The following is a 26,435-nucleotide window of genomic DNA, read 5'->3' on the forward strand; positions in this document are numbered from 1 at the left end:
CAATCAGGTCAAAATCATCCGACGCGGCCACCGATATTTTCATTTGATATTTGGCGAGATACGAGATACGAGATCACCATACTAGTCGTAGTCAGCATACATTGTTGCATTTACTCCAAAGATTCCCGACCAGGAGAGGCAGACACAGCGAGTCCTCGGAAAGCAAAGATCAACTCAGCAAGAGAAACAAGCAATGCAACGATCGATCTTAGTCTCACTACGGCCTATCTATCACGGATCAACACCGAAATTGGGATCATGTTCGAGATCGAGGTCAATACACACTACGAGAGCTCTAAGATCTCATGAGAACCCATTGGTATGCGAAGTTCTCCCGTCTTAGTCTGGACCAAATCCAAATCCAAGATCACCATGAGATGTATATTGAATGAACATTTGCTAATTAGTGAACAACGCATAGGGAATACCAAAACGAAATCCCAATCCGGCACCTACGATCCCCCGTCGAGGTGCGCCCCCTCAGAAATCACGCATAAAAGGTGTGAGGCAGATCGTAGTGGTGGCCAGTGGGAAGGGTGGAGTGGGCAAGTCTACAGTAGCAGGTAAATCACTCTCATCAAATCATACAGTACCGACAGATCCTTGAGAACGAGGTAGATGCTGATAATGATATTTCTGGAAGAATAGCCAACCTAGCAGTATCCCTGCTCCAAAACTCACCTCTAACCCAATCTCCCAAAATCGGATTACTAGATCTAGACATCTTTGGACCAAGTGTACCGAAATTGATGGGGCTGGAAAATGCTGGTGATCCGAATTTGAGCGATGGTGGGCGTTCTCTCCTTTCTCTTATCTCATATTATCTTTTTTCCATTGACATTGCCAAACATCGATGTTCAATGTTGGAACATACAAGCTTAGCTAACTCTTGGTATCTTTTATAGAAAACAAGTTGATACCACTACAGAATCATGGTATCAAAACCATGTCAATAGGCTACCTACTACGTAAGTCAACAGCTTACTCCCCCATACCCAAATCTACTCAAATCGTATTCGTATCACATCATAACGCTGATTTATATATTCGCGATCATTTCATCTACAGCGCCAAACCCCGCAAATGACTCACCGGTAGTATGGCGAGGCATGATGGTGATGAAAGCTGTGCAGCAGCTCCTGTTCGACGTCGACTGGACATCGAATAACGGTAGAGATGATTTGGACGTGCTGGTCATTGATATGCCACCTGGTACGGGGGATGTGCAGCTGAGTTTGGGTCAGCTGGTAGATGTGGATGGTGAGTGATACCCATTGATGGATGATTTCGTTATCAATTCTGCGCAACACCTCATTTCGTTCGATGCGTTCAGAGCATTGTCGTACCTTGATTAACGAGAAGCGGTTCAGAACAAGCTAACAGTGCTTCCGTTTTGCATGTTCCAGGCGCTGTGATAGTATCGACACCACAGGATGTAGCTTTGATAGACGCTAGAAAAGGTGTAGGAATGTTCAACAAGGTGTCCATACCTGTGAGTTTGTACGGTCAAACCTCAACTGGGACAGAAAAAGTGAATGATAATCACGATCGACTAACAGCACAACGCTCTTAGATAATCGGTCTCCTACTCAACATGTCCCATTTCACATGCTCAAGCTGTACGACCCCACATGAGCTATTCGGGAGTTCCGAAAACTTTGAGAAGGCTGCAGGAGAGTTGGGATTGGAAGTATTGGGTGAGTGTACCCACACTGCTTAGACGAACCGGTCTTCAAGCTGCTTTAAGGGTTTGAGCTGATGATGGTTCTGTTTCCTGTCGTGTAGGTAAATTACCATTGGTTCCCTCCGTGAGTGACGGTGGAGACGCAGGTAGACCAATAATGGTGCAGAGTAATGCAGATGGAGAAGAGGTAAGGACGACGATGAGAGGGGTCAGTGAGAAGGTGTGGGGGTGGTTGAGTGGGCGTAGTCGATCTGAGTTAGGTACACGAGGGTAGATATCAGCTTATAATGAATGCGTATGCTTGTACTGTACACTCGTTTGCACGACATGGATATCTGAGAATACCGATTAATGGATTTCGTTGGTCTAGTGTCTAACGGATCTTTATAACTTCTAATTCGAATACTCCGACACATATCGTTTTGATACGAGATCCAAAGCATGTATAGGCTCATCAGTATTTAGGATCAATATCATAATCTCACTCCAGTTTTAGTATGACAGCGTGATGCAGCGACTATACACAGCTGCAGAGAATCCTCAGTATCCTGCTATCCTGCACTCTGCTAACCCACGGCCAGATGTATGTGATCGAAGCAAAGAAGTATATCATCACCACTCTACAATCCTACAATCAAAAAAAGATCCAGAATATCCCATTTTTTGTTTGATAGTTTTGCTTTTGATTTAATCCTTGGCGGCGATGGCTCGGGTGTAGATCAATTGAGCGTGGTGGTGGACTACTCTCTTGATGTGACCTTCCTTTTCGAGGAAAGCGATGGCTCGTCGGGCGAGGGATCCGTTGATCTTCATTCGGTCGATGAGGACGGATTGAGAGATGAGTTTGTAAGTGGGGACTTCCTTGAGGATTCGGTCGCTACAAGGGTGATTGAGCATCAGTAACCGACTCTTGGAAGACTGGGTGACATCGTTGTGTTGGATTGTGCGGGCTAGAAAATTGTAGGTGGACAGACTGATACTCACTAAACAGCCTTGTCCAAGACGACGGCGTTGTTGGCCTTGTCCTTCACCTTACCCTTGGACCACTTCTTCTTCTTACTGTGAAGATCAACGAAACGACAGTCAGCGGATGATCTGAATGGCACATAGCCAGCAATCTGTCTCCCTCTTGTGCCCTCTCCTATCCTATTCCTGATCGAACCAACACATCTGGTTTCCTTCCCCCCGCGATACTCAAAGGTCACACTGCTATTCGATATCCCTTCTTTCCCTCTTCCCCGTTTCCCATATCGTGTTGCTCCCCTCCATCCCAGTGCAGAAAATCCACCACTCACCCAGCTTTGGAACCGGCCATGGCGGCAGCGGCCTTTTGGGCCTTTGACTTGACTTGAGGAGGCATCTGTGGTGAGTTGACAATGGTGGGTGCGATGGGAGACGGATCGATGGAAGGGGTGTCGAGAGAAGAGAGCAAGTTGCAGTGATGTGATCAGCAGCGTTTTCTTCGATGTTCGTCTATATCAGGTATGTATGACTTACGATGTCTTTTGCTGTCTAAGGAAGAAAAGAGTAGGAAATGAGAGATGGACTGAAAAGTGTTAAATCGATGGAGTGTAGAGTGTGAGCGGCAAGCCAGCAACCACAACCTCAACCTGCTAGCTAGTACATCTCTGGTCGTATGGTGGGGTGAATGCAGCGATTTTGATGAAAATGAACCGGAGTTTCGCGGTATTATGGGGAAAAGGGAATACTCGTCGCAGCGTGGCAGTTGGCACTGATCCGAATGAACATCGGAAGTATATTTCGTCGGGTGACCCTGAATGAATGGAAGTGGAGGTTGATGGGAATGGACAGGCCGATGATGATGAGCGGTCAATGAATGATGGGTGGCAAGGAGATGTATTGTATATCGATGTGTCGTATATTCCATTCGTGCGAGTAGTGGTCATTGACCGTCAGTGGATCGAGCGCAGAGTCACTTGTTCTCACATACACACTTGTCTTACATCTGTCACGCATCATGCCCAAACGACCTCGATCGGCCTCGCCTGACGTGGATGCAGGACCATCACGCCCGAAACGACACAATGGCTCACAATTACCTCGTGATGTCTTGCATGATGCCACCTCTAACAGCAGCACAAGTAGCAGTAGGAGATCGATATCAGACTTGTTCCCCTTCCAAGAGATATTTCTAAGGATCTTATCGTTCCTCCCTCCAAATGATCTCGCCAAGGTTCAGCGGGTTGATAGGTATTGGTCGAAAATGAGTGTTGATCCTCAGGTAAGTCAACTTCCCATTCAATGTAATAGGCAACGTGCCAATGATTTGGATGGGATGTATCAGGGCTGAACATCGCATTGCATCGCATTTTGTGTGATCTTCATATAGCTGTGGAAGAGGTTATATCTGGGTATGTTTCTTTCAGCTGTTTGTATAATCGTAATACAGTCGGATCAACCTGATCGGGAACTGTATCATTTCAGCTCGATATCCCCATCCACATCATTCACGGTTGATCTACACTGCGACATCAACCATATCTTCTGAGAATGAGATCAACAATGCATCATCGCCCAGAACGCCAACGCCGAGATCATTGAGACCAATAGCGAGATTGCCCTCCCGAGCTTTCCCGCCGCCTTCGCCCAAACGGTCGCCATCTTTATCTCAAGGTCAACTCACTCCTGGATCAAGTACCCCTCAGATGAGGATAGAGGGTTCAGGACATGTTACGCCATTATCCTCTCGAGCCGATAAGGGGAAGGGGAAAGAGCAGTTGGAGGAAGAAGTAGGACATGGAGTCAGGAATGATGGGGTAGATTGGAAATTGATGTTGAGATTGGGTACAAACTGGTGTGTGCGCATTTTTAACCTGCTTTGGAATTTCATAATTTACACCAACACAACGATAATCCTGTTCTGGTCGCTAATATGAGGTTTCTTCCAGGTCAAATGGTAATGCGTTATCCCAGTCCACCATACCTCTGCCGCCATCTCCCTCACCTTCGATCCACAGCGATGCACCCTCCGCCTTACCGCCTCTCAGCCTTTCTTCTACATCCTCGTTGCCCCGCAACTCCAGTATATCAGAACAACATATCGCCCTCTCCCCCTCATACATATTCATCTCTTCTCCCTTGTCGCCCTTGGTCCAAGTCCACTCATCGACATCCCACGGTCAGCCATTGGGTATCATCCCTCCTCCACCTGGATGGTCCAACCCCAAAAGACCAGATAACGTGACCTGTATCGTATCCGACCAATCTGTAATTCCTATTGATGATGGTGTTGGAGATAACCTACCAGCAAGAATCACGGTATTCTACCAATCAGGCGGATTTGTCGTTCTCACCATTTCTCCCGCGATGGTAGGGAATGGTCTAAGTTGGAAAAGGGAATTTATCAATCCCCCCAATAACCGACCCCGATCGATCAAACGAAGGGCAACAACGCATGAAGCTTTGGAAGGAGATTCGGTGGTTTTGGCGACGATGCATTGGCCGATCCTCATAAGCTGTACGAGGGAATTCAACCTTTCTGTCTACTCTCTCAGCCTACCTCCGACCTCAGGGAATGTGGGCCAAGTGGCCAGACCAAGGCATTTACAGACGTTGAAAAGTGAAGTATCGTATCATCCAGCCAATCTCACTTTGTTCCCTACCCCACCTTCTTTCTGCAACCACCAAGATCAGGATCATCTAGATAAACAGTCAATCCAGGAGGAGAAAGATGAATCGGACCATTTTAAGGCTTCCTTGACTTACTGCACGCCGCTTTACCCTTCCTCATGGACTATCGCAGTACAGGAGTTTACGATTGATAATGATAAAGAAACGGTGGAGAGGGGAGAATCATTCCATGTTGGACGTAATTCCAATGATAATGATGAAGACGACGAGATCATCTGGCCCAAGAGGATTAAACCGTTGATAGGAGTTAAAGAAAAGGCCGTGGGGATAGGATCAGATGGGAGATGGTGTATACTTGTTGGTGAAAGGGAAAACAAGATACAGGTCTTCTCGTTACCTCATCGGCAAAGTGAAATTGAACCTCCCCATTCCCATCTTGAGGGTCATCCGTCCCAACAGAAACGGACATCGTCATCCAGCATGAGGAAGAAGGATGCGCGGTCGCATGATCAACCGATCACTCACTCCCAGACGTTGATCTCGTCAAATTCATCGGATATAACCTCCCTAGCTATCAACTCTGGCAGATGCGTATCAAGTAACGAAGATGGGAAAGTATTAGTATGGGAACTGGACGAGCACCACCACCACGAACACGAACAAGATGGGAATATGGGGAAGATGGTGGGATACGTGGAAGTGAGAAAGGGAGGTAGAAGGCAGACTACCATATGGAAAGGACCGACTGGACCTCAATCACAGGTGTCTGATGAGAGCGAAGAGGGGAGGTGGCCGCATCCTCAATCAATCTCTTCGGCTGCTCGAGCGCTCTTCTTACCCCGTTTACCTGTTGGCTTGGACCTGAGGGAGGCAGACCAGTCGCCGCCCCCAGTTAGGTATTTGACGTTTGACGAGGAGAAGATTGTTGGGCTGGTTAGGGGCGATGAGGAGGTGATGAAAGTTTGGAGTTTCAGTTGAGTTAGATACTGTTGGTTTACTTGGTTCATCTTGCTATCGGATCGGATGTTTATCGCTTAGAGTACGGATACGATGCGGGTGTAATGGATTGTCAAGTACTGTGCTGATTCGTATTCATACTTGTTCATCATGTCATAACGTTTATGATAAAAGGACTATCAGTATGTTATTGAATATCATAATGAATAATGGCTGTTATAGACCAAAGCATATCACGCATAAGTATGTATATGTGATTTCGTATATACAGTACCATACTGCTGAAATTGTCCCGAATGATACTAGAGGAACAAACTACTCTACTGATATTGTTCGTGCACACTGCATTTTGAGATTCGAGGATCGTAACAGGGAGTGAGAAGTATGAGAAGCACTGTGTCATCGCCTTCTTCAAAGCGACGAGATGTGGCCGAGCCCGCGGCTTCCTCTGCATGTTCCTCTCCGTTGTAAGAATGGCTGCACAGAAGGCTCGTTTCACTCAAGAGGGCCTGTAACGTGTAGTCTAGACTTCTCGCAAATGCGACTCCATGGCACGATTTCATCCTTTGATGTCGCCTTCCTCTTGGTACATTCGAAAATGTCATGAGCTGCTTCGTGAGTCGTAAAGTCTGGACCTCAAGGATCGCCTGTTCGGCTTTGCCGTCGTTATCTTGCCTGGTTGGGGTCGCCCAGGCCTTTCGAAAAGGTATAAATACACGAGTCAGCATCGAACTTTGCCTGTACTGTACGTCGTTTGAACATTCATTCTCAAGACGACCACACATCCCCGCCTTTGCCATCATCGATCCACCTGAGAACAACACTTCTGATAGCCCAAGATGACTTGCGGAGAAGAGATCTTCAACAATGTACCTAGCCAAATCGATCGCTCGAGCATGATGGACATTGCTGGCCCCCGTGAATTGGGCACAGTACATCTCGAGGATATGCACGATGAAGGAACGGGCACTAGCAAACCTGGCCACGTAATTTTGAGAAGGGAGATTGAAAAATTCCTATGTAACGCTACAACCGCAGATACAGCCTTGGCGAAGACAGGTGCATTTCACCCTGTGGAAGTGAGAGTCTCCAAACGCACAGATGTGGGTTTGGGGACGGACACTTTAGACGAGAACTTTCATTGCTTCTATGATTGGAAGGACGGAATTGACGATGAAGGGAACAAGAATGGGTTTGGCGGGACGGGTAGTAAGAGTCTTAGTGAACTTGCTGAGAGTCAAGATGATCTGGATAATCTCCTCGCCGAAAGGATTAGATCGAGATTCGGATCAGAGTTGGATACAGTCGATCCTCTACAGGAAGCTTTGGATTTGGTTGAAAATGTGTTGACTGTGCTTGAGGCGTCTGTGATGGAAGATGTTAGACATCTCAGTCTAGTCTCCTGACGAGAGGAGTACGTACTGGGTCGAAATTTACAGGCTACTGACAAGGAGGACCAAAGGGGCGGAGGTGGATGTGGGACTTGCAATACCCACGCGAACGGCGAGATGCTCCACAGAGGATTGGAGGCATCATTGCTGTATATATGTACATCCATGCATAGCCGTTCAGTTGCCTCTTTCCTCCTGCGCCGAAGAGCGCTTACTCTCGATGCTGATGGGATCAAACGTTTACATATTGCTGACATTGCGTATTCGTCATTCTCACACAGTGTAAAGAGGCATAGGAAGACCTAGACAACTCACCAATTGTTGTATTCTTCCATTTTATCCCCTGCCTCTTCTGACGCCCCGTCTACGTATAGTATGTCTTGCTCATTCCCGTCGATTTGACCTCCTTTACCGACAAGGAGAGAATCAACAAAGAATCCAAGAAGTTTGCGTTTTCCACTTCGGCCTCCTGACAAAATGAATTGGGGTATCTGAGAAGATGAGTAGCTATGATACAGCAGCCATTGAACCTCATACACTCTCCACCAATTAGACTGCTTACTGGCATACCACATAATCTGCACCCATCCGATCCATACCCTGTGCCATCACAGAATGTCAGCTTTCGCTTTCGGATCCGAACCCAGCTGTATCTCCGTATATAATGTCGCTCTGCCGATCTCTCGAAATGTACGTCGGAGGGTATAGACCTCATCCTGGACGGAAAGAGACTCACAGGTGATGTGATAGACATGTTCACTTGTGATACATCCAAAGACGGTAGACCCATTGGTTCGATGAGGGTCGAAAATGGACATTTGGTCCTAATCATTTGACCGGCAAGGAGTATTCCTACCAATATGATTGGCCGAAGAAGAGAAACCAGAGTGGTGCCAGTGAACGAATGTCTTTGACGAACATGTCGGAAAGCAAGGATCAGCTCGATAAAATCGTTGGGAGAAGGCTCGTACAGATTTTAGGAGTTGACGGGGATAAATTGGGTTCTCATCCGCGAGTGGAAGAGGTAGAGTAGAAGAGAATGACGAGGGTGGCATTGGCATATTCAGAGCTCGTTTTGCTTTAGATACAGGAAGGTGAGATTGAGAATTGCTCCTGATCTGTTGATATGACATCGCCATGCATACGTTTGCGTAAGAGGGTCCTTTGGTTATGAGCGATCTAACACCGCTGAGAGGGGTTCAAAGCTCAAAGCTCAAATTACCTTAGTATGTCTCTGGAACACACGGTGGTTTCTAGCATCATACGACAATAACCTGAAGATTGCACGAGGACATGTAGCCTTGTCAATTGGTTATAGAGGGCTCAAGCACAACCGCATAAATAGCAATAAAGCGAAATTGATATCCTCAAACCTCAGACCAGCTTCCAAAGAACCACAACTGCCAATCAAGTACAAGTTGTTGCCGAACAGACGGAAAGGCAGATCTGAGAATACGTCGCTCGGCAACCATCACCATCACTATCAAACATCCAAGCAATCCAAGGGAACCATCTAACGGGGAGACTACGTACGTCACAGCAAGACAAGGGGTGCCACACAAACCCTCCTTTGATTCTTACTCGTTGTCACATCCATCAAAATCAAATTAACAAAGATTCGCCTCGTTGTTTCCATGAGTCATCTCTCACTCCACTTGTCTTATAGACCCATATATTGTATATCATTGAGGAAGATAACGGTCCGGCCGGATCATACATACATACATAAGACACCGGGAAGGCATGGTATCTACGTTGACAGTAACACTAAAATGATCGTCCCCGTGTACCACTCTTGTGTTGGAGCAGTGTGGCTATCTCTTTCCTCTCCTCTCATGCCTTGAATCTGTAGTGTCCTTGTCAGATACATATACAATGGCATATGAAGCGATTTTCTCTTGATTGGAATCCTCAAAAAGTAATGCTATGGGTGCGATTTGAACGCACGAAGCCTTGCGGCATCAGCGCTGTAGGAGTTCCTCACCTTGCAAGTTTATCCTAAAGCTGACGGGTTTGACTACTTCCCTACCATAACTTATGTTATTCTTATTACTTAGATGCGTTTTTGTAGAGATCAAAAATGGGCCGTTTGGATGAATAAGTATGTTTGTGGATTTCGCACAGACCTTCTTCCGCCTCTTGTGCAGTTGCCACCGGTATTGAACGAGAATGTTTTTTGGATTATTGCGATTTTTCGTTCGTTTCTTGGTTGCATATGTCACATGGAATGAGAAAGGACATACAATGACTCACCAGCTCTCTGGGAGGAAGCGATCTCTGGCCGTAGAGCCTTCCTTAAAATACCACTCACTACAAAAAAGAACGGCAATGCTCGTTTATTCCTGCTTCGCCACCGGCTGTTTTCTTTCTTCCTGCTCGTTCCGGTTGAATTATGGCTATCTTCAGGACGAAATGGCAGACGGAGAGAATAGGGTGTTTGGGGAAGGGACTGTGAATGTGAACGGTCGAGGATGGAACGGTTCTAGGTGAGAAGAGTGCGAAGAGAAGGGGAAGCATGTCTTGAAGCGTTCTGTCGGATAAGGGATGAAGGATGTCAGGAAGGATGTCGAGTGAGATGGTAGGTGAGTGTACCCCTAAATCTCTCTAGCGTAGTCTTTCTTTACTTGCAATTCATCTGCTCTTTCTGCTTCTCACACCTTTCAACCCTAATCCAACCTGCAGCCATCTGCAAGGGTTCTAACCATAATGCTGAATCATCACTTCCCCTCTTTCTGTTCCTCCCGTTCGCTTTCTTGCCTCTTCCATCCTTTTCACCTTGTATGATCATGGAAACATAGTTGAAACGGAGCACCCTGGTGAAAATGGAAGCAAGGTCAGATCTCCCAGCCAGATGTATATTGCCATGAGACGTTTCAAAGGCGTGGCGGCGGAAGGTAAATTGAGAACGAAGGATAGTATTTGAGGCTGTTGTCGTATCGATACAAGTAGGGATGATTATCTGCTCACCAATTTAGTATCCTGTCCAGTCCCTAGAGACCCATCATCATCCGAGCTAGTCGATATTTCAGTGCAGCGCCCGATTCACCTAGCGACAGAAGTAGTTCAATCGAATTTTCTAGGTTCAGAAGAGAAATGATACTTCTATTCCACGTCAACAACGTCAACAAAGCAGATACGATAACAGCGACAACGACGTAACACAAGGCATCATTACACGGTCTAGACTATCCCCAATTGATGCGGGAATGCAGCATAGACCGCTCGGCGTGTGAATGGTGCGAACCTTAAAAGCTTAATTTGTGGTCTGAGGGTAAGGTGTAAGTGATCAGAAGGGGATTTGCATTATAATTTGAGGTTCATTGAGCAGCTCAGTGAGATTCTTCGATTTATCAGTATCGGTAAAAGTGTATTGCCATAAACTGCTCATTGATCGAGGCCGAAAACCTCTTTGATCGATTGAAGATAGACGATCTGGAGTGAGACACTTATATGTATCTTTTGCAATCATCACTTTGTACCGGTTATCTCGTGCACGTCAGACTTCATTTGAACTTACCTTAGTTCTCATAACGTTCAAAGAGTTTATGTGTTGTTGTTGAAGAGGAATCAAGAATAGATACATACACGACCGGAAATATAAGTATCCCCACAATGAGGAAAGTATAAATTGATTTGTCTGATAGACGACATCTCCACACCACCTGATCCAGCTCTCTTCCCTATTCGGCCTCTCTACCACTAAAGAACCTAGTACTTGATACCGGCGGTGCTCTCGAGCTTCTTCACTTCCTCTGTCACCTCCTCCAAGCTGGATTTGAGCTCAGCGAGATCTTCGGCTGACGCTCCAGCTTTGGGCGCTGAGCCGTCTTTTGGTGTAGTTTTCTTTGCTGGTGTTGCGCTGGATGGGAACGAGAAGTCAGTACCACATCCTACACAGAGGGATTGGATTTGTTGATAGCAGAAAAAGAAAGATCGAACTCACCTGATGAGTACACATGAAGTCGCTCGTTTGGTTCCAGCGGCTTGACCGAGTTCTTCCCTGCAGGTGAAATCGATTGTCAGCGGGGATTCGATACAATATAAACGACGCTTTATGAGCGTATACATTTATATATGTATGCCACAGTGAGGGTCAAAGACCCATTCTGGATGAGAGGAGGTGACCAGTCAAGCAGACCTGAACACTCACTTGCTCAATACCCATACGTACTCCACACCTTGAGCCTCCTCAGCCAATAAAGGTAAATGAGAAATAACATCCACAGGTGTGATGTTCGATGCCAACAACAATAAACCCTTTTCACCCTTTCTTATAGCTTTTACAACTTCCTTGACACCTCTCTTCAGTTGTCTGGCCTTTGAGGCCTTTTTGGTCACCTTGAATAGCTTTTTGGAGAGTTTCTTGGGTGCTAGGGGAGAGGCTATGGGGGAGATGGCGTCGAGAGGTACTGAGAATTCTGCCTGTGGACACATGATGATCATCAGCATTCATTGTACTTCACATATCCTGAGATAGGCTGGGACCGTGCCATGTCTGTATTTGAGTAAGGCGACGTTCGAACGCGGCTCTTAGAAAGACAGCAGGAAGCATGAACCGAGCCGAAATCGCAACCCACCTTCTTATCATCCTCATCCACCTCGGCATCCCCAGCAGCCAGACTCTTCCTCTTCTCCTTCTTCTCCTTCTTTTGCTTCTTCAATGCCTTCTCGCCATCCACTTCCATAGCTACAGCCTCGGCGCTCGCGGTACCCTCAGCAGGTGGGACAGCTTGAGGTTTGATGGAAGCTGCTAAGTCTGCGGCGTCGGACTTTCGCTTCTTGTCTTTCTTTTCCTTCTTTGGGGTGGATTCGGGTGCCATTGTGTGTAATGATGAGATTGTTCAAGCTACAAGATCACAGATGTTGCCGAGTCTGACAAGTCGTTGTCTGTATTGTTGAACCTGTATACCAGACCATGTATCGGTTGCACTGGCACTTTTCTGAAAAAGTGGATTTGGGAATCAGAGAAATTTAAGGATTGAGACGGAATCAAAAGGGAACCACGTGTTTGATACGTAATCATCCAATCTCTGTTATCGGTTAAATGTGAGCTCGGATAGATAGCAGTAGTAAGTGAGCGTCATCAAAGCAACATATAAATACAGCTAAGCATCTTCTTCCCATTTCTTCACCTTTCCATTCGCATAAAACAGAATAGCTCATCATGGTAGATATCAACATTCAAACCACCATCTCACCTTACACCCAACAACCAGTCTGCACCAGACCTTTGTTATCTGAATCAGAGCTTGACAACGTCATAGCTGAGAGTGTCAAAGCTCATAAGAGTTGGAAGAAAGTACCTCTTGAAGAGAGAGTGGCAATTGCGGAGAAATGGCTCGTAAGTCGGGTCTTAGGTTCGGATCAGTGAATCGATCATGTTGATGTCATGATTGTGATTGAACAGACGGAATTCGAGAACATCAGTGATGTGGCTTGTGAAGATCTTTCGGTACAGATGGGGAGGTGAGCTGTCTTCAGAAGGGGCTTGAGTTCTCTCGTATAGCTGACCGATAAACCTGCTCAGACCAATCTCACAGTGCAAAGGAGAGATCAACGGTACCATCTGGCGAGCCAGACACATGATTGAGATTGCCACGGAAGCTCTGGCACCAATCCCGCAAGCTAAACCTGAGGTAGAAGGAGTTGAGAAATGGATCCTCAAGCAGCCTCTGGGTGTCGTAGCGTGAGCCGTCTTACATGTATCCTATCATACCAGCTGTGTACTGCAGATTTTCGAATGAGCACTGACAGCTGGACACCCGTGAATAGTGTTCTATCACCATGGAACTACCCTCATCTATGTCTCGTCAACGCAGTCGTAGCAGCAATCTTATCAGGCAACGCAGTGATCATCAAACCCGCGCCTCAGACTCCCTCACCAGCTGAAAGATGGGTCTCGACCTGGCAATCTGCTGGATTACCTGCCAACGTCCTTCAAGTAGTCCACTTGACCCAGGAAAGAACTTTATCTCAACTATGCCAAGACCAACGGATCGATTTTATCTCTTTCACGGGTAGTGTACCTGGAGGACGAGCTGTTCAACAAGCTGCAAGTCAAGGTAAAGGATTTAAGGGGATCTGTCTGGAACTAGGCGGTAATGATCCCGCATATGTTAGGGAGGATGCCGATATCAAGTGGACAGCTGAAAATGTCGTTGATGGTGAGCTTTGAAGATATATTCTCCGTATAGCATAGCAAGCTCATAATAATTGAAAACAGGTGTGATGTTCAACTCTGGTCAATCATGTAGGTTTCTACATTCAACTGGGAGACTCTGATCAATCTTAACGACGTCATGAGCTGAAGAAAGTGTTTTTGAGTTAGGCTGTGCCATCGAACGAGTCTACGTCCACTCAGCAATCTACGATGAATTCGTAAAAGAATTCGTGGAAGTAGCTAAGACATACAAGCTCGGTGATCCCTCAGACTCCAAGACGAACATCGGTCCCGTCGTCAGTGTAGCTAGTGCAGCTAGAATAAGGAAGCAGGTCAAGGATGCTGGTGAGTCCGTTGTCTCGCTGTGATGTGCATCTAGCTAAGCGTTGCGAATAACACTGACATTGAATGTCGCTCATAGTCGAAGCTGGAGCTCAGATCGTTTTGGATGAGTCCCACTTCCCGGAAGCTAAGGAAGGCACTTCGCTTGTTGGACCTACTGTTCTAGTCAATGTTAATCATAGTGAGCCGTCTTGCAATCATTCATAGTCATCTGGATAAAGAGAATACAAGCTGATTGGCTGTACAGGTATGGAGCTTATGAACGAAGAAACCTTTGGACCTGTCGTAGGAATTATGAAGGTGGACAATGATGAGGAGGCTTTGCAATTAATGAATGATTCGATCTACGGTTTAGTGAGTTCACACCTCTTCACCCTTAGACCTCTGGCACAATTCCTGTCATCCCATATCAATTTACACCCGATCCGACAGATACCCGTACTGATGTAGTATCTATAGACCGCATCAATCTGGACCAATCCTACCGACCCTCAATCCTTAGCAGCATTCAACCATTTGTCAACCGAATTGGAATGCGGTACGGTCTACCTGAACAAGTGTGACGCCCTTGACCCCTCGTTGCCATGGCACGGATGGAAGAACTCTGGTCAAGGTGTCTCGTTGTCTCACTTAGTGTATGATGCCGTCACTCACAAGAAAGGTATCATGAAGAGGGTCGAGGTTAAAGATGTTTACGAAAAGAAATGATAAACGATGAACGGATGAATTATAGATATTGGTGAGGTTGTATAAAACAATACAAGTATGCAGGCTGGGATTATACCTGTGAGCTCGTACATCTTTTATCACACGGCTTCTACATAGTTTCGCAAGTCCGAAGAACACCGTCCTTTCCGGATCATCTATGACTCGGATTGGATGACGCATACACGACGATGCGATGTGGCGTGATCGCTCCCATCGATACTGCGAATATCATCAACGGTTGGAAGAAAGGAGCGAGAGGACAAAGGAATTATTTCAATTGGTGTATTGACCGAGGTGTTCATCAGCGTTCCTTGGCTTTTTCGGAGATACACTAAATGTCATCGTATACTACTAACACGACTCAGTATCACCAACTGTTCGAAGCATCTCTGACCTTCACTGACCGGAGGTGTCACGGGCCATTCGATGACGGAGATCAGAGAAAGAACCCATCCGTATCAAATTTCACTTTTTGTTAGGCGATCCTTTCTCTTTCCTTACCCTTTCGATTCTCTTTTTGTTTGTTTTCCTTCCTTTCATCTACGTGTCTCTGATCTCTTGGTATCCCGGTCCACCCTAAGCGAGGTATCCATGTTGCGCAGGTGTCGTGATTGTTCTCTGCATTATTGCGGTCAATAAGCCAGATTAGGAATTCCTAGTCGATACTTCAAGTGCGCCTTAGCTTCATCCTTCTTGGGGATGTGCGAGGAATTCGATTGCCGCAGTACACTCATCAGTGAACAACAAGGCTTTTAGAAATCGATGATACACATCGAGCGATAGGACATCCAATACAGGACAGCACGAATCGAAAACCAGACCTTATCTCTCAAGGTCAAGGTCAAGATCAAGGTCGAAGACAAACAGTGATCTATCATCCAAAATGTCACCACCCACAACTACCAACACCGAGTCAACCTCGACCTCCCTTCCTCGATTGAATACCCAGCCAGTCCCCCCAACTCCACTTACAGCCGACCAACCCACCTCGGCCCCACCAAACACAACGATATTCAAAGACCTCCCCCACGTCGTCTCTCCAATCCCCACTCAGACCTATCCTACCTCCTCGTCAACATCTCCGCTCCTATATGACGACGATCCGCTCAGCGGGGGCCAACAATCCCCCTCGCCCTCGCCCTCGCCTCGCTCAGTCCTTCTCTCCCCCTCAAAGACTTCGCCTACCTCCCGACCGCTCTCTCCCGACTTGCCTAGTCGGGACGCACTGTATCTGTTTAGTAATTTTAGTAGTTATATGCGGTCGCCTAATGAGGGGTCTGAGGGGTTAAGGGGGGACGATTTTAGGGATAGTATTAGGTTGTTGGAGCATGCTAGGGTGGGTCTTCTTCCTCTGTTCTCGACTTCACCATTTATCAACCTCGTATTTTTCGCATTCTTATCATTCACAAAATCACAAAACCTTCGTGCCTTGAGCAGGAGCAGGGTATGGCCTCACAGCCTTGAGATTGAGACTTACTGATTCTTAACTGTACGATCCAACACAGTGGCTATCCTCTCAACCCCACTCTAACGTCCATATCCTTCACCTCAAATATCGTTTCCAAGGCCAATCCAACACTTTCAGATCACCCTATTCCACGGGGGATTATCAATTACCGTTGAACTACAAGGACTCGACTGGGAGAGTGGGGAACCCAGTACCGCAACCGTTTTCGGTTTTGCATGATCCGGTGGTGAAGATTGATTATAGTGAGTTTCTCGATTTGCGCTGTGTATCTTCGACCGGATAAATCTTTCTTCCACCTGGGTTGTTGATTGAGGCAAATGTCATTGATGTGTATTGTGTCATAGTGGAAAATGGAGTGTTTGACCCTCTCCCTGCTCAGGCAGTTTTCAGCCACATCGCAAAGATGTGTCAACCCCCTCCTAGGATTATAGTGATTTCTTATGTATATTCCAAAGTGATCGAGTGAGTCAAATCAAGTCAATCACCCACACCGCAGATTTATCCTCACTATCTGCAAGTGGGCGAAGATTACCAAACCGTGTTGCGACCTTGCTGACCTCTGTGCTTTATCCCAAGAAACCACCTCTCCTCCCTCTCAGCCTGGGCTCTTACCTCCTCCCCACCATCATACATCTTCTCTCCCCTCGAGACTCGTCTGAGGGAATCACAACCACTTCATATCGCTTTGGGCCATTCAATCCCTATGTCAATGTATGCCTGGCCTAACGAGCTCTACACACAAGGGAACCTATCTCCCATACCGACCACTCCGACCCCATCGACTTCGACGACCAGTACCAGATCAATCGGGATACAAGGTTCGGGATTCGGTATGAGCGCGTTCTCACCTGTCGCCCCGGGGAAGGGGGCGTTCGGGCCGCCTATACCTGGTAGAAAGAAGAATCAGCGTAGGAGGAAGATCAAGCTGCAAGATACCACTGATACTATCGGAACCAGAACCAATGAGGATTGCGGAGAAGGTGTAGGGGGAGGTGGAGAAGAAGATGTTAATTCACCTATATTGATTACTCGACGAATTAGTGGAACAGAATCTCCAGGAGACATAATAGATAGATACTATGCCAGGAGAACTTCTCAAGCTGTGGGCAAGGAGAATTACAAGAACGATCCCATAGCTTCATTGACTGTTATCTCCTCTTCACCACCCACTGCCTCTACTGACAATGAAGTGCTGGGAAGGAGGAGGTCTGATGAGAGTCTACGTCTGAATAAGTCGATATCTCCCACGGGTGGGAGTGTACCTCCCCCGATTGATCGGATACCCCTCTGGCACCTTGCTCCAGGGGTGGGTATATTACATGGAAGCACGTCGAATTCGATTGGTATCAAGTTGAGTGATTTTAGTGCGATCAACCTTCTGGGTGAGGACGGTCATATTGATCGTCATGAAGGGGATGTTCTGAAGAAAGAGGTGGATAGGAAAGAAGTGGAAGAGCTAGGTATAAAGACGGAGAAGGTATCGAGTTATCATGATCTCCTTAAAGAGACCAATTCGACCAATCCTGATGCCAATTCACTGCGTGTTCATCCTGCTCAACTCATCGAGATGGCCAAGGCGATAACCATCTCAAGACCATCAAGTACCGCTCCCCTTCCACAGCCCGTGGGAATATCCAAACCACCCGCACCCGCACACGCTCAGACAGAAGAACTAAAGCTCACGCATCTGACTCCGCCCAACCCGAACCCAAACCATTATCGAAGTCTGCCTAAGGCCGTGAATGGCTCGAGCCAGAGTTGGCCTGCGCCCGTTAGTAGAGTGCCGGGATGGAGGAAAGGCAGGAAAGAGTTGATGGAAGATACGTTGGATGAGTTGGGGATGGTTGAAGATGTGGAGATGGTGAGGGTTGAAAGTGTATGGAAGGACTTGGAAGGTTTGGTGGTGAATCAGAATTGCCAAAACGATGTGGATGGACAGGAAGTAGATGCAAAAGAAGATCGAGGTGGATTGGTAGAGAATCGGTTGATAGATCTCTTGTTGGTTCCGAAGATACGGGACTCGTAGATATCATGCATCTTTTGTGACCCTATCACATCTTGGCTTGAAATGGAAAGAGATATCTGAACCTAGACCTAAATGACATCTGAAGAAGAGGGGGAAAGTATTGGGTACAAATTGTTCTGTGATTGGATATGAGGGGATGATCAAAATTGGAAAAGCAGATAACATTGACTATAGGTTCGGTTGACCTTGTTCTTTCTCTAGGTTCTCGAGTCGAGCAATTTGGCTATGGTGGTGCACGAATATCAGCATTGTCAACCCTTGCATGTGTTGAATCGTAAAGTGGTAGATGGATGAGCTTGGAGGTGACCAATAAATTGGAAAAGTAGCTTTGATATGCCAATGACAAACTCACGCATCCCTCTTAGCCGTTCTCCACCTATGCAACTTAGCATCCTCATTCACCTTGAATCCGAATATCCTAGGTTCGTACCTCTCCGCCTTCACCGCCACGCTGGACGTACTGATCCCTCCGGAACCCAGCGAACTGGGCCCCGCTCCATTGTTATCCTTCTGCTGATTCGCCAGACTCCTATTAACGTCTGCAACGGAGGACGACCCCACGGGTTGACCTTTACCGGGTATCATCTGCGGGTAGACCATGAACAGCATATGGGGGAAAGTGGTACCGAAGTATGCTCCGTCGATGGATCCGTGTCGATTGGATTTGGGTGAATAGATATCTTCACATCGGGGACAGTAGAGCTTCACGGCTTTTTGGTAGGGTATATCGGATAGACCGACGGGGAGAAGGGGTTGTTGATAGCAGTATACTCGGGGACAGCGACCGAAATCTGCTTTACGGTATTTCTCGAGCTGATAGATTGTATGATATGATATGAGCCATGCTCCTATAGGTATAAGACGGAGAGAATGGAAGAGTGCTGCTGATATGGAGGGTATGGGCTCACTCACCATCTTTGACAGCCCGCGTGAAGTAACGATATATCTAGCATGAATTAACCCATACAAAAACCTAGCTGAGGTCTCTACCGCTTCCCTTACGTCTTCGTCCAATGACTCTTCGTCTACCAGAAGCATCAGAGAGATCAGCTTGATTTTCACGTAGGTCTTGAGAGCGAAAGCTGGAACATAGGTAACATACCTAGATTATCTGTAATCAGATTCAAAGCCCTCGAATACTCCTGTACCACTTCTCCATTCAGGCCTGTCAGGTTGAATCTGTCGAGTATGTAATCTTCATCCACTTCTGCGAAATATTCCTGAAATAATTCATACGTTAGCGCGGGATCGTCTGAATGATGACTCAAGAAGTACCGAGGAAGGAAGAGGTAGACCTGAAAGATACCTACATTTCCTTTTGTTGATAGGAACCATGATATCCAGCTATACACGTTCCATACGGTCAGCTGACAATCGACAATTATGACCTTGATGTAGCTCACGAGTTTGAGTAATCACTCTCTGATCCGGTTGACAAGTCCTCCATTATATGTCAACAGGTATCGGGAAGAAAAGATGCGGTCTGGGAAGGGATGGTTTGTGATGGATTGCGTTCTTGGTCAACGATGTTCGCTCTCGTCTCTTTTGCTGTTCTCGGTTTTCGATCTCGTGTCGCGCCTCTCTTTACGATCCTATCCTGTTGCTGTGATGGTTGTATGTGAGTTGATGGGTATCTGTATCTGTCTGTCAAGAGAAACAAAATTGAGGAAGTGAACCAGGACGTATAGTGAGAATGAGCATCCGACACATACAAGGTTGATTGATTGCAATTGAGCATTTGTCTCCGGTTAAATCTGCAATGGGTCACACATGGGAACAACGCGGCGGTTGTTACGCTCGGATCGCAAGGGGCGCCCCGCATATAACCATGACATATATGTGTAGTCAGTGGGTAAACATTGTTGATTCCCTCTCCTTGTCTTCGTCTAATACAGTATACATCCACATCACTGCATCGGTCAACTCACTAGAAGCGACAGGATAGCAGCAGCACTAGTGATCTGGGCTCAGCATGGCCAGTTCCGCTTCTCCCCTCCCCGGCCCATCGAGGCTCAATCAACCTCCACCCGCACCATCCACTTCGGGCGATAGCGAATCGACTGTCCCTCAACCGCCTGCCGAGAAAGGATTAGATGTGAACATACTGAAGGAGCTGGCCAAGTCGGCTCTGGTGGAGAGTCTCAACGACGTGAGCTTTGGTCCACGTATTCTTACGCCGTGACGATTCAGCTGATGACTGAGATGTAGATTCAAGGGGCCAAGACACTAATTCTGGAACCAGCTTTGGCCGGACCGCTGGGTCTAGTCACGGAAGTTGCTCTGTTGAAGGTAAGCTAACTCGTCTGTGAGATCGTAAAACCCAAACTCATATTGTACATCAACAGCACCAAGCGGTGGATAAGATGTTCTGGCTCGAACCTGGACCTCTGAACGTCAATACGAGGAATGTAGTTTGGTTGTGTCGTCCAAAGATCGAATACATGCGTACGATAGCAGGTAAGCTACCAACCGGATCTTCGTCATTGGCGCGACAGAGAAGCTAACAAGACGACGGGTATGTGATCCAGAACAAATCAAAGCTCAGCAGACCAACCCTTCTCCCGCTGGACCACTGATGTATACCATCTTGCTTGTTCCTCGCGCGACTGAGCTGTGTAGGAGGGTATTGGAAGATCAGGGCGTGGCTGGAGATGTGACTATCTCAGAGGTGAGCTACTTGCCGACAAAGATGGCTAGAGTGTAGCTGACAATGTTTATGTGCAGTTCAAGTTGGAACTCATACCGATGGAAGATGATTTGTTATCGCTCGAAATGGACGATGTAGCTAGAGATGTGTTCTTGGTGAGTCTTCCGCCAATTTCTTTGGTTGTATCCATCTGTGCTGATGATGTTGCGGATAGAATGGAGATGATACACCCATTTACTACTCTTCTCTGGCCCTCATGACCTTTCAGAGGGCATTTGGTTTGTTTCCCAGGATACTAGGTAAAGGAGATGGAGCAAAGGTGAGCTGCATCTGTCTCTCCCTCATTTGACCCTTCCCCCTCTCATGTTTCACAAGGGCGGCTGGCTTATGTTTACTGTTGCTACAGAAACTTGCCGATCTTCTACAGCGCCATCACAATACCGATCCAGCCCAATATGGGGATATCGAGACTTCCTCGCAAGTGGATGGCTTGATCATCCTTGATAGATCGGTAGACTGGATAACGCCGATGTTGACGCAATTGACGTATGAGGGGATGTTGGATGAATTTGTCGGTATCAAGAATTGTAAGTCGCACCCACACAGCTAGCATTAGTATGATGAGTAGCCACTTAGCTGACAACGTACCTCTAAATAGCTCATATAGAAGTCGACTCCACTCTCCTGGATTCCAATACCGCCCCCGCCCCCTCTCCATCAGCCTTACCTTCCACCCCAGTGACCAAGAAACGTAAACATCACTTATCTTCTCAGAAAGACAAATTGTATTCGGAGTTGCGAGATCAAAATTTCGCAGTGGTAGGATCGAGGTTGTCGAAAGTTGCGCGTAGGCTCGAAGGCGATTATGGCGGAGTGAAGAATCTCAAGAGCGTCAGTCAGATGAAAGAGTTTGTAGGGAAGTTGGGAGGGTTGCAGAGCGAACAGCAGAGTTTGAGGTTACGTAGGTGTTCTGGGTTCCTTTTCTCGTTTCATCAAGTAAAGCAGGCGAAGCTGATTAAACGTGTACTCTCACAGATACCGGTCTAACCGAACAATTGATGCCAATCACCAAGCTCGACACATTCAATCGCACGCTCGAAGCCCAACAGAACCTTGTAGCGGGATACGATCCAACATCGCAACTCAACACCATCGAAGATCTAATGAATCAGGAACTAGACTGGCAAACGATCTTACGAACCATCGTCCTAATGTCACTTACCAACGGGGGTATCAAGCCGAAATTGTTAGAAGCATTCAAGAGGGATTTCCTCCAGGTGTATGGATATCAGCATTTACCTCTTCTTATCAATCTGGAGAACCTCGGACTATTGATCAGATCTGGTAGTGGGACGATCTCAGCCGCTCAGAATCAAAGTATAACTTTTTTGAGGAAGAACCTGAGGTTGATAGTGGACGATATCAACGATCTGAACCCTAATGATATCTCCTATGTGTATTCGGGATATGCTCCGATCTCATTACGGTTGGTCCAATGTCTAACGATGAAGAACCATCTCTCATCGTCTTCTTCAAGCACCACACAGGAAGGCCAAAATGGGAATGGGTTCGCCACGAGGGAGAAACCCAAAGCCCATCCTCTGAATGGTTGGAAGGGTTTTGAGGATATTTTGAGTGTCTTGCCGGGGGATAATGTTGATGTGAGGCAGCATGGTGAGAAGCGGGATAATCCTTTGGGTGAGTGGTGCGACTGTTCTTCTTTTCGGATTTTTCCGACCCCTCCTCTCTTGCATGTGTACGGTGGAGTGGATTGTGGATTATGGAGCTGATTCTCATTTGGGATTGTAGTGATACCTGACGATAACAAACTCACAACAACTGTGGTATTCTTCCTTGGAGGATGTACGTACACTGAGATATCAGCTCTGCGGTGGATGTCCAAGCAATTTAAGGGGAGGAGGTTCCTGATAGCTACCACGGGAATTATCAATGGTAATACTGTGAGTTTGACCTCAAACTACCCTCTACCGTAGGGAACTGCCTGCTAATTGGTGGAAATTGGACAATAGCTCATAGAGAGTTTAGGTGATAGACCACCTGTACAACTTAAACAAAGTACATAGAGATGCACATGCAATGCTATACAACCGATCTTATTCTCTTTCCAAATTGTGGAAGTTGAACAATTCTTATAATCCACCTTGAGCCAATACACTCTGATACCCCGTCTCGTTGTTCTCACCCATCCATTCATCTTCTTTCCATCTAGTTAACATCCCATTAAAATCCAATTTTAGCAGTACTGCGACCATGACAGAAACCCATCATCAGCCGCTACTTCCCATCTACCCCACCGAGACAAAGAAACGCCAACTCACACTGCTCGATATGCCTCTCCAGACCCACCTCCACAACAGTACTTCCAAACGTATTTTCCTTCGTCCCCCCTCCTCCAATCTTGGATCTCGATCCGATCCCAGTGAAGGACGGCTGTCTGCTCATCATCTTACTGATATGATTGAATTTACTTGTCCTGGAAAAACTCTTTCCTCCTCCTCCGACCTCGAGGGAGGACTTGTCGCCTTCGTTGTTAGTGGAGGGAGAGGGGTTCTGAGAATCAAGGAGGATAGTGAAGAGATCGAGGATTTGGTCATGTAGTGTCTAAGATGGATGTGGAAAATATCAGTCTTATGTTCTTCGATAATGGATACGTGCTAGAGGGACATTGTTAAAGACGATATGACCTACCTCGTCAATCTCCTTAACAGCTTCTATTCGCTTTATCATCTCAAACTCATCCGTATTTTGCTCAGAACCTATCGAATCGCCATTCCACCTTTCCACGAGACTTGCGAACCTCCTACATACATCCAAGATTTCTTTAATCAGAGACGAGACAGATGCGTCCGAGAGAAGTAGAGCTTCCAGAAGGAACGAGAGATGTTGAGAGTGGATCGATCTGATAAACCATACATACACCACAAGTAATTAACCGTGAGTCGGGTGGATTATACATGATACGTTGTACGAGGCTCACCTTAGCGTCAGAAAATCCAGATAATTCTTCTCAGCCTTATTAGGCGTCGGAGGAGCTTTATTACTCTTCGTTGTCCTCTCTTCCCAATTCGTATGACTCTCTGATAAAGGTGATTTCGGTATTTGTATCTGTCCAGCATCCTTTCCTTTGGAAGGGAAAGGTCCCACCGAACTTCTTCTCCCGATGGTCGATCCCCTCAAACTACTCTTACTGGTTGATCTACCCAGTGAACCCTCCTTATAATTGTTCGTCTTCTCTTGTATATCCAGCTTAACAAGTAGATGTCGATGTTGCACTTCCATTATACCCATGAAATGCGATAGAAGTTCGCTGATCAACCAATTGATCTGTCTTGTCAAATTCCAACATGATTTATCCAACTTCCTCTGTAGCTCATGCTTATGCTGTTGTCGTGCATCAGCTTTGGCCTTGGAGCTGAGGATCGACCAGGTATTGGTTATTTTCATGTGTGTGTATCTTAGCGCGATGAGGTAAGAATGTATATCCGAGTATATCGCCAGGGATTTGGGCGAGAGGAACAAGTCGAGTGGCCAGGTGATGGAGGTGGTCAGTGTGAGTGGTGTGCCAAAAAGTGTCGATGAGAACAGGCGGTGTATATGACTCTGACTGTTTTCGTTATCTTCCGCACCAGACTTTATATTCTTATCAGTGTTTGACGTGGGTATTGCCCTCAAAGGACCATGATCCATCTTCCACCTCAACTTCTCAAGGTATCTATCATTCTCCACTGTCGTTCCCAAGCTCGATCTCAGCATGGCCAAATCCAGGTCTTGTTCTCTGATGACTGAGGAAGATGAGTTGGGGTTGGACAAGATGAGCTTGGTAACTCGTAATTTGTCGATTTCAGCAAGGAGCGAGAGGGAGTCATCTGCTTTTCGGGTCAGGAAGTAGTCGGATCTATATTCATGTGCAACGTATCAACTATTAGTCGGGAAGCACAACCTCAGAATTTGGATATGGGTGCATACTCACAATGACTCGATGGATTCGATTATTTGTGGTCCTGTCAATATATGTGTCCATAGCCACCTACGCAAGCATCAATGTATCAGCATTGTCATCATAAGAGTCAGCCCTATCGCTCATAGGTTGAATTGATATGCCGAGTCGACCACTCCACTCACTCGCCAATCCCCGCCCTAGCCCTTTGTATACCCTCTCCAAACCCACTCAACTCGTCCAACCCCTTCACACCCATAATCTCATCTTTGATCCCCTCCACCAACGACTTCGGCAGATCCCTATTCTCCCTCTTCAACGTCGCAGAGACTCTACCGATATACAATATACTTTCTTTCGTCTTCCCATCGATACTCGAGGGCAACAGGTTGTCATTCAATTTGTATATCCTATATCTCGGTGATGAGGGGTCGGATCCGACATCAATCCCTATCGAATTGATTGTCCCGCTCGACAAGGTTGTGGTTATACCGTATAGCATGAATGAGATGAGATGTATTAGGAATAGGTGGAGAAGGGATGATATGATGTCTGAATAGATTTTGTGTAATTTCGGATTCCCAGTTCTGAGTTTACTTTCTACCAGATCGATCAATTTTCCAGGTACGTGTATCATACTCTTCCCATCCCCATCTCCCGATATTAGCTCATCCATGAGTGTCGATAATGACGCAAGGGGTATCTTCCACTTGTCGAAGTTTGCAACTAGGTTCGATAACGGTACGTATCCCCTCCCCTCTCCATCTTGTACTAGCTCTGGGTCTAGCGATAAAATCTTACTTTCAATCTCTACGATCTGTACTTCATATTCTCGCAGGATATTCAATATTGACGAAGATAGCGTCGTGAGATACTGGTTGGGTAATTTCTCATTTGAGGTTGAAGGTATTTCACGCTGTTTACCTTTTCTCGATGTCGAGTTTACACTTTCAAGCAAGATTGCTTCCCTGCCCTTTTTCTGAGTTTCAGTGGCCCATGATTTGATCTTGCGGTATTTGGAGGATAGGTCGGCCAAGGCGTTGAGAGAGGTGATTTCACCTGGATGGAGGTATTCGGTTAGATGAGGCGAGACGACGAGTGTTGAGCTGTGGGGGACGAACAGGGATGATTGATGGCCTGATAAGAGGAGCAGTACTTCGGCGAGCATAGTATGAGGGTCTCAAATCGAGTCGCCATGGAATGAGGTGCAGTAGCTACTCGTAGTTTGAAGATCAACCTTGTAACTTCCTGACCTTGAACTTTACCACTCGTTCGTTATTATTTACTGGACGGACGATCATGAAGCAGGACGAAACGCGTCCGAACCGACTCGCGGATGTAACACGTGACATGCTGTATTAAGCAGTACTCGTATTACTCGTAGTCACCTCGGTGCCTCCGACGGTGTTCGGTCTCGTTGAATTGTCGTCGGTCTTGTGCTCCCTCTTCCGACGAGTACTCCTCATGGTAGTGTAGTTCCCCTGGCCGGACACCCGGACATTC

The 26,435-nt window shown here is 46.7% G+C and overlaps 10 protein-coding genes across 10 annotated transcripts; 6 read left to right on the forward strand and 4 right to left on the reverse strand.

The window, feature by feature from the left end:
• Positions 1-193: 193 nt before the first annotated feature.
• On the forward strand, positions 194-1,958 carry I302_108814 (uncharacterized protein; the record flags this gene model as incomplete). The annotated part of the gene is made up of 8 exons (XM_019194540.1): positions 194-319; positions 422-563; positions 649-789; positions 906-968; positions 1,069-1,260; positions 1,407-1,492; positions 1,574-1,697; positions 1,786-1,958. The coding sequence occupies 8 exons, from the start codon at positions 194-196 to the stop codon at positions 1,956-1,958; spliced, it is 1,047 nt and encodes a 348-aa protein (XP_019043376.1).
• Positions 1,959-2,371: 413 nt separating this feature from the next.
• Positions 2,372-3,044, reverse strand: I302_108815 (40S ribosomal protein eS25; the record flags this gene model as incomplete). Its single annotated transcript, XM_019194541.1, has 3 exons — positions 2,372-2,561; positions 2,669-2,743; positions 2,980-3,044. 3 exons carry the CDS (start codon positions 3,042-3,044, stop codon positions 2,372-2,374), a joined length of 330 nt encoding a protein of 109 aa, XP_019043377.1.
• Positions 3,045-3,662: 618 nt separating this feature from the next.
• On the forward strand, positions 3,663-6,253 carry I302_108816 (uncharacterized protein; the record flags this gene model as incomplete). Its single annotated transcript, XM_019194542.1, has 4 exons — positions 3,663-3,926; positions 4,035-4,056; positions 4,130-4,499; positions 4,594-6,253. The coding sequence occupies 4 exons, from the start codon at positions 3,663-3,665 to the stop codon at positions 6,251-6,253; spliced, it is 2,316 nt and encodes a 771-aa protein (XP_019043378.1).
• Positions 6,254-7,071: 818 nt separating this feature from the next.
• Positions 7,072-7,638, forward strand: I302_108817 (uncharacterized protein; the record flags this gene model as incomplete). Its single annotated transcript, XM_019194543.1, has 1 exon — positions 7,072-7,638. The coding sequence occupies one exon, from the start codon at positions 7,072-7,074 to the stop codon at positions 7,636-7,638; it is 567 nt and encodes a 188-aa protein (XP_019043379.1).
• A 3,693-nt stretch (positions 7,639-11,331) lies between these two features.
• Positions 11,332-12,443, reverse strand: I302_108818 (uncharacterized protein; the record flags this gene model as incomplete). The annotated part of the gene is made up of 4 exons (XM_019194544.1): positions 11,332-11,482; positions 11,567-11,623; positions 11,774-12,045; positions 12,201-12,443. 4 exons carry the CDS (start codon positions 12,441-12,443, stop codon positions 11,332-11,334), a joined length of 723 nt encoding a protein of 240 aa, XP_019043380.1.
• Positions 12,444-12,787: 344 nt separating this feature from the next.
• Positions 12,788-14,833, forward strand: I302_108819 (uncharacterized protein; the record flags this gene model as incomplete). Its single annotated transcript, XM_019194545.1, has 9 exons — positions 12,788-12,964; positions 13,031-13,089; positions 13,151-13,309; positions 13,396-13,787; positions 13,847-13,873; positions 13,952-14,128; positions 14,205-14,306; positions 14,373-14,479; positions 14,585-14,833. 9 exons carry the CDS (start codon positions 12,788-12,790, stop codon positions 14,831-14,833), a joined length of 1,449 nt encoding a protein of 482 aa, XP_019043381.1.
• An 883-nt stretch (positions 14,834-15,716) lies between these two features.
• On the forward strand, positions 15,717-18,327 carry I302_108820 (uncharacterized protein; the record flags this gene model as incomplete). Its single annotated transcript, XM_019194546.1, has 4 exons — positions 15,717-16,169; positions 16,339-16,543; positions 16,646-16,763; positions 16,878-18,327. The coding sequence occupies 4 exons, from the start codon at positions 15,717-15,719 to the stop codon at positions 18,325-18,327; spliced, it is 2,226 nt and encodes a 741-aa protein (XP_019043382.1).
• Positions 18,328-18,495: 168 nt separating this feature from the next.
• I302_108821 (uncharacterized protein) lies at positions 18,496-19,774 on the reverse strand (the record flags this gene model as incomplete). The annotated part of the gene is made up of 6 exons (XM_019194547.1): positions 18,496-18,550; positions 18,680-19,140; positions 19,240-19,352; positions 19,430-19,547; positions 19,638-19,671; positions 19,731-19,774. 6 exons carry the CDS (start codon positions 19,772-19,774, stop codon positions 18,496-18,498), a joined length of 825 nt encoding a protein of 274 aa, XP_019043383.1.
• Positions 19,775-20,299: 525 nt separating this feature from the next.
• Positions 20,300-23,058, forward strand: I302_108822 (uncharacterized protein; the record flags this gene model as incomplete). The annotated part of the gene is made up of 11 exons (XM_065870735.1): positions 20,300-20,476; positions 20,536-20,616; positions 20,673-20,784; positions 20,856-20,995; positions 21,052-21,129; positions 21,189-21,293; positions 21,381-21,561; positions 21,633-21,935; positions 22,010-22,672; positions 22,784-22,935; positions 23,005-23,058. The coding sequence occupies 11 exons, from the start codon at positions 20,300-20,302 to the stop codon at positions 23,056-23,058; spliced, it is 2,046 nt and encodes a 681-aa protein (XP_065726807.1).
• Positions 23,059-23,124: 66 nt separating this feature from the next.
• I302_108823 (uncharacterized protein) lies at positions 23,125-26,100 on the reverse strand (the record flags this gene model as incomplete). Its single annotated transcript, XM_019194549.2, has 6 exons — positions 23,125-23,237; positions 23,314-23,596; positions 23,684-23,894; positions 23,973-24,890; positions 24,966-25,022; positions 25,118-26,100. 6 exons carry the CDS (start codon positions 26,098-26,100, stop codon positions 23,125-23,127), a joined length of 2,565 nt encoding a protein of 854 aa, XP_019043385.2.
• Between the last annotated feature and the right edge of the window lie 335 nt (positions 26,101-26,435).

The sequence above is a fragment of the Kwoniella bestiolae genome, chromosome 8 (assembly GCF_000512585.2).
Source record: "Kwoniella bestiolae CBS 10118 chromosome 8, complete sequence".
NCBI lineage: Eukaryota > Fungi > Basidiomycota > Tremellomycetes > Tremellales > Cryptococcaceae > Kwoniella > Kwoniella bestiolae.